At 30.8% G+C, this 6,671-nt stretch overlaps 1 protein-coding gene across 3 annotated transcripts; it reads left to right on the top strand.

Moving 5' to 3' along the window:
* Positions 1–1,395: 1,395 nt before the first annotated feature.
* Positions 1,396–6,548, top strand: LOC143560450 (folylpolyglutamate synthase-like). 3 transcript variants are annotated; one of them, XM_077048751.1, is made up of 16 exons: positions 1,396–1,613; positions 1,704–1,903; positions 1,979–2,044; positions 2,127–2,236; positions 2,321–2,381; positions 2,478–2,561; positions 2,653–2,709; positions 2,801–2,861; positions 2,940–2,986; positions 3,111–3,188; positions 3,775–3,933; positions 4,409–4,750; positions 4,819–4,897; positions 5,734–5,889; positions 5,977–6,167; positions 6,251–6,548. In XM_077048751.1, the coding sequence occupies exons 1-16, from the start codon at positions 1,451–1,453 to the stop codon at positions 6,308–6,310; spliced, it is 1,914 nt and encodes a 637-aa protein (XP_076904866.1). In that variant the 5' UTR covers positions 1,396–1,450; the 3' UTR covers positions 6,311–6,548. The 3 variants fall into 3 exon arrangements, with proteins under 3 accessions (XP_076904866.1, XP_076904865.1, XP_076904864.1); XM_077048750.1 differs by having other exon boundaries at positions 3,775–3,954; XM_077048749.1 differs by having other exon boundaries at positions 2,127–2,381.
* Positions 6,549–6,671: the final 123 nt, after the last annotated feature.

The raw sequence follows: 6,671 nt of genomic DNA, 5'->3' as shown, positions 1-6,671 counted from the left end.
TTATGATCACTAGACTGAGTGTTAAGGGCGCCAAAACCCACACGTCTTCCAAATCACATTACACATATGCACATACATACCACATGCTTGATGCTTCTCTACTACGATCATTAAATTGAGTGTTAGCGTCAAAACCCATGTGTCTTCCAATCACAAATGAATAACACCACCACCATTACAACATTTCGAGGATGGGGTGTTAAATGGGGTTTAACATCTTAGGGCGTTAATGCTTTAATAGACAACTGGGCTCGAGGTGATGGGACCACAATCAAATCCAACCAATATCAGAATCATCATTCATAATTTTGTAAAAAATAAAATAATAATTACATTATTAGTTAAACCATTACACGTTTCTAATAAAAAAAAAAGTTAATAAAAACCTTGATACCTACATGACATTAACATGATATAATATTTTTCACGTTTTACCTAAAAGTAATCCTAATTCCCATGTCAACCCTAATTTGACTTACATTCTTTTTTTTATTAAACATACTATATCAAGAACTTTGAGAAATAATGCAAAGGACCATTTATGCAACTTCCAAAAAAAACATTACACACACTCAAATCCTTTGATGAATGGGATATTATACATAACATGACCGCTATTAACATCAATGGAACACTTTTGCAGCCCCAATATCCGATTATCCGGCCAGACATTATTATAGATTCCACTCACTCATCTCATCCTACCTCCATCTGCTCACTCTAACCTCACAGGTTTCACAAACCAAGTTGCAGAAACGCATAAAGTTTCACCACAAGTTATCTTTATCAAGAACCAATCTCTGTTCTTGTGGAGTGAGTTTTTTGTATTCTTGGTTATTAAATTTTGAATCTTTTTTTCTGGGTGTGAATCTTTTTGATTGATTATGGTTATTGAAGTGCAAAAGTAGTTAAATTTTGAATTCTTGTAATTTGTAAAGCTTGTATTTTTATGATTATAAGATTGGGGATACAATCACTTAATTTGATGATCATATTCTTTTTTTTTGTGGGTGTGAATCTTTTTGATTGGATATGATTATTGAATTACAAAGCAGTTAAATTTTGAATTCTTGTAAAGCTTGTATTTTTACTATTATAAGATTGGGTATACACTCACTTAGTTTTATGATCATATTCATCTTTTTGTTTTTGGTTTTTGTGTCATATTTATTAATTATATTTATCTTTTTTTCCCTGGGTATGAATCTTTTTGATTGGATATGATTTTTGGAGTGAAAAAGTAGTTAACTTTTGAATTCTTGTAAAGCTTGCATTTTTATAGTTATCGAATTGGAGATACACTCGCTTAATTTCATGGTCATATTCATGCTAATCTTTTTGTTTTTGGTTTTTATGCTATGTTGTCAATAAAATTCTCTTATAAAACTCTGATGTTTTTGAGTTCATAATTTGACTGCTGATTGTTGAACTTGTGGGAACAGTTTATATAATGCTTGTACACCCAAACGCATACATGAGGCAAGGCATACTTAAGGATTTTCTACATATTAATAAAGTGACATGGGAAAATAGATATTCCTCATGTTGTCACAATTCCTTTGATGTCACCGGCCTGAAAGCATTTCGATCGCTCGAGAAGATACAACAAAACGGTACAAAACATATCAAGATTACATTTTTACTCTACATGTATCTTATGGTATGTTGTTGAAAACAACAATTTTATGTAACTAATATTTCAGGGTTACAACATGCAAATATGTCATCTCAAACAGTGATAACCGTAAGAAATAGTAACACACAAGAGTGTCATTCATCATTTACATACGAAGCTGCCATGGAAGCACTTTCATCTCTAATAACACGTAAAAAACGTGATAGAATTTTGAATAATACAGACACTAAATACACAAAATTGGAGAGAATGTCCATGTATATACAGGTAACTTCATTCTCAATATATTTAATCACACTTAATCAAAAACATATTATACGTCATCTTAAATTTGAGTTTCAGATATTAGGCATAAACGAACAAATCGCTGACCTTAACATTATTCATGTTGCTGGAACTAAAGGAAAGGTGCTCCTATTCATTTACATGAACAAATTTTGGACAAAATTTTATCATGTTTTTATTTTGTTTGATAAAGTTTATATTTTAGGGATCAACATGCACGTTTTGTGAAGCAATCTTACGGGAGAGTGGGTTTAAAACAGGCCTATTTACTTCTCCTCATCTAATTGATGTAAAAGAAAGGTTCCGTCTCAACGGGTATGTATCTCATTATTATTTTTACAAACATTTACCTCATAAAGATCATAAAGATTACATTTTTATCGAGCGACAACTATGTAGGATGGAAATATCTGAAGACCAGTTTTTATTGTATTTTTGGGGTTGTTGGAACCAGCTGAAGGTATTATTTAATATTGTTAAAACTAGTAAACTTTACTTAAATTGTGTATTGTAATTTCACATGTAAAGTTCGGTTCTTGAATATGCAAATTGGCAGGAAAACGTCACGGAGGACCTGCCAATGCCTCCATTATTTCAGTTTCTCACTCTATTGGGGTTGAAGATATTTGTATCTGAAAAGGTAAGTTTTTACATTATTATTTGTCGCTACTCTTGCTTATAAGTTTACAATTTTATAAATGTAACATAAAGTTAATCAACACCTTTTACAGGTAGACGTTGCTATTATTGAAGTTGGTATTGGAGGGAAACTTGATTCAACCAATGTGGTAACCACATCTTCAGTTCATCTTTAAATTATTCTGGCTTTGTAAAATAAACCGATATTAATCTTATAAAATGGATTTTTAAACACTGCAGATTCAAGATCCTGTCGTGTGTGGCATCGCTTCTCTTGGCTTTGATCACATGGAAATATTAGGTCAGTTATTTCATGCATACCTCTCTTTATGAAGGCTTGTTAATTACTTTTTTTAAATTGTTTATATATTATGTGTAGGAGATACATTGGGAAAAATTGCTTTGCATAAAGCTGGGATTTTTAAGGTACAAAGAAGTAGGTATATTCAAACTACTGTAGATATATCTTTCTTATAGTTTTACTCATTTTTTTATTCATGTACATGGAAATTAATCTCTGAAATTATTTGGTGTTATTTTTTTTTTCAAGCCTAAAGTTCCTGCATTCACGGTACCTCAACTTCCGGAAGCAATGGCTGTTCTTAAACAAAGAGCACTAGAATTGGAGGTACTCATTATTATTATTATTGTTATTGTTATTGTTATTGTTATTATTATTATTGTTATTATTATTATTATTGTTATTGTTATTGTTATTGTTATTGTTATTGTTATTGTTATTATTATTATTCTTATTCTTCTTCTTCTTATTATTATTATTATTATTATTATTATTATTCTTATTGTTATTATTATTATTATTCTTGTTATTATTATTATTATTCTTATTATTATTCACTGGGTATGATTGATTGATTGATTGATTGTTATTTATTGTTTTTATTATTATTGTTATTATTATTGTTATTATTGTTGTTATTATTATTATTATTGTTGTTATTATTATTATTATTATTGTTGTTGTTATTATTATTACTATTGTTGTTGTTGTTATTATTATTATTATTATTATTGTTGTTGTTGTTATTATTATTGTTGTTGTTATTATTATTATTATTATTGTTATTATTTATTATTATTATTATTATTATTATTATTATTATTATTATTATTATTATTATTATTATTATAATACAAGAGTTTATCTGTTTTTTCGGTTGAAACTGACAAATGTAATTATGTGACATTTGAAGGTTCCATTGGAAGTAGCAAAACCGCTTACTTACAAGAGGTTAAATGGTGTCAAACTAAGTCTATCTGGCGATCACCAGCTCATGAATGCGGGCCTTGCGGTCTCTCTTTGTAAAAGCTGGCTGAATACTAAAGGAGAATGGGAAAAACTCTTCAAACATGTGAGTTCTAACGGGTCAAAGGTGGGTCGAACAGGTCAAAAGTTGCCCAAGTGTGTTTAGTGTATAGATTATAGAAGCTCCTAATTTTATTCAAAAACTTGGATTATTAACAAAGTAATATGATTTATTAATCATATTCGACACTAGCTATTGATAAATAACAAAAGGCAAATTACTCTTTTCATCCTTAATCTTCGTTAGTTACACGAATCATCCTTTACGTTTAAGGCTTGTCACAAATTTCTTCATTTCCACAAACTGACATTAAAATCTTCTTTTAGTTTTTCGAAAATGACCAATTTACCCCTACAATTATAAATAAAATAAAATAAAATAAACCCTAACCCACCAAACATTTCTTGTTTAATACACACCCTTGATTCTTCTGGTTCTTCTTCAGTTATCATCCACTTACCTGTGGTGAAAGGGTAAAATAGTCATTTAACTTTTTTTTAAAAATCGTATGTGAGCTCAGGATATTGCAGATGATAGTCTACCAGAGGCATTTTTAAGGGGTCTTTCAACAGCACATCTTTCTGGAAGAGCTCAAATAGTACATGACGTTTCTTTGGGTTTAAATAATAAAATGAAAAAGGATGATAGTCGTCACGGGGAGTTGATATTCTACTTGGATGGAGCTCATAGCCCTGAAAGCATGGAAGCATGTGCCAAATGGTTTTCTAATGTGGTCAACGAAAAGATTCATAGACCCGTGTCATTATTATCTGAAAATGAAGGCATTAAAGAGTCTTATAGCTGCAATGGTTACATTCAACAATCAAATGATAAAGAAGAGCCTAAAATAATATCCAAAAGGGTAATTTAGTAATTCACATCACACTTCATCATCGTCTCCGATTTTGTTTTAACAATTTTATCTTTCAGATTCTGTTATTTAATTGCATGGAGGTGAGAGATCCAGAAGTTATTCTTCCAAAACTTGTGGATATATGTGCCTCTGCAGGTATTTCTTTTTTATGGCAAAGTTGTAAATTTATATAATATTTCATTATAAATAAGTCTGTTGCTGTACAAAAGTTTCAATTTGAACGTTTTGAGTACAAAATAGTTTCAACTGCACGTTAGTGCAAGTAGTTTCAAATGCATGATCAAGTTATTCCACATTTCCACCGTTAAGTTTGATTATTTTTGCTAATATTTGGTCATATGTAGGAGTTTGGAGTTGAAGGGCATTTTGCACCAGTTATCAACAATTTTTAAACAAAAACTGATCATTAATATTTGAACGCATTCACTTGCATTTTCTTGCCATAGTTTTTAGTTCATTATTATTTTACATGTTGGGCGCATGTATAAAAAAGTAGGGCATTTTGGTCTTTTGCATGCATCTTCAAAAAACATCTTAAAAACTAAAAATTCGAACATTATTATATGAACCCATTCATCTGCATTTTCTTGCCATAGTTTTAGCCCATCATGTATTAAAAAGAAGGGCATGTTGGTCTTTTTGCACATGCCTCAAACAAAAATAAAAAAAATAAAAATTCTGAACATTAATTAACAAACTCATTCACTTACGTTTTCTTGCCATCATTCTTGGTCCATTATTATCTTACGCGTGGTGCAAATGTATTAAAAAGGGCATTTTGGTCTTTTTGCACCCATCTTCAAAAACATTTAAAAAACCAAAAAAATATAAAAAAAATCGAAAATTGTTTCATGAACCCATTGACTTGCATCTTCTTTCCATCATTTTTATTCTGTTATCATATCACTATTTAACTATTTAGCACATATTGACTTTCTTATTTTTTCAATGCATTTCCAAATATATTGTAGGTTCTGATTTTTCAAAAGCAATTTTCGTGCCAAGTATCTCAACTTACAGCAAGGTTACTTCTGGTAACTCAGACATCCCTATAAACACCCCTTCGAAAGATCTCGCATGGCAGTTCAACCTCCAGAGAGTCTGGGAAAGAATTATTCATAAAAAAGGTTTTCATCGTTATTTTTTTCCTAAAAGTCACAATTTACGCAGACCATTAGAATTAACATCCTGATATAATAACATTCGTCTCGCAGACATCGGAATTAACAATAATTCGAAAACGGAAGTTATTCCGCCAACCGAGTCGTCGTTCCTATATGATGAAATTTCTGACTGCAATCCAGAAAACGGAAAGTTTAGTTGCAGTGCGGTGTTCCCTTCGTTACCTATGGCGGTTTCTTTTTTAAGAAAGTCTGCACGCGACAACCCGTCACTTAGGCTTCAGGTAATGTTTGCAACATTCGAAAATGTTATGTTTGGGGGTGTCCGGATAATGGTTCTGGGATTTACATTTACTTGTGTTTACAGGTTCTTGTGACGGGATCGTTGCATCTTGTTGGTGATGTTTTAAAGCTACTGAGGAGGTGACATACATTCGCACCAGGAAGCTTGTTTTTGGGTGTAAATTGAACACCATTCGATTCGACAACCGTAGGGTTTTTAAAGATTTTGGGATCGTGTCGAAAGAGTCATGATACTTTTGAAGTTACAAGTTACAACTATTTGAAGCCAATATGTTGGTTGGGTTGTTATGTTGTGTTGTTGAAAAAATGAAAAATTCTCACTGGGACATTTGCTTCAAGAAGGATTCTAATTAAAGTACTTTTATGTTATTTAATGGAATTGCAAATATGTTTGACACAATAGGCATTTATGGAATAAAATAATGAAGAATATGGTAATAGTATAAATTTTAAATACTTTTATAAGCCAGCATTTATAACCTTGT

The sequence above is a fragment of the Bidens hawaiensis genome, unplaced genomic scaffold (assembly GCF_021521415.1).
Source record: "Bidens hawaiensis isolate Kalapana, Puna unplaced genomic scaffold, B.hawaiensis_p1.1 tig00020332_1, whole genome shotgun sequence".
NCBI classification, from domain to species: Eukaryota; Viridiplantae; Streptophyta; class Magnoliopsida; order Asterales; family Asteraceae; genus Bidens; species Bidens hawaiensis.
Note: the sequence above shows the minus strand (reverse complement) of the source record. Positions and strands in the feature narration are given on the sequence as shown.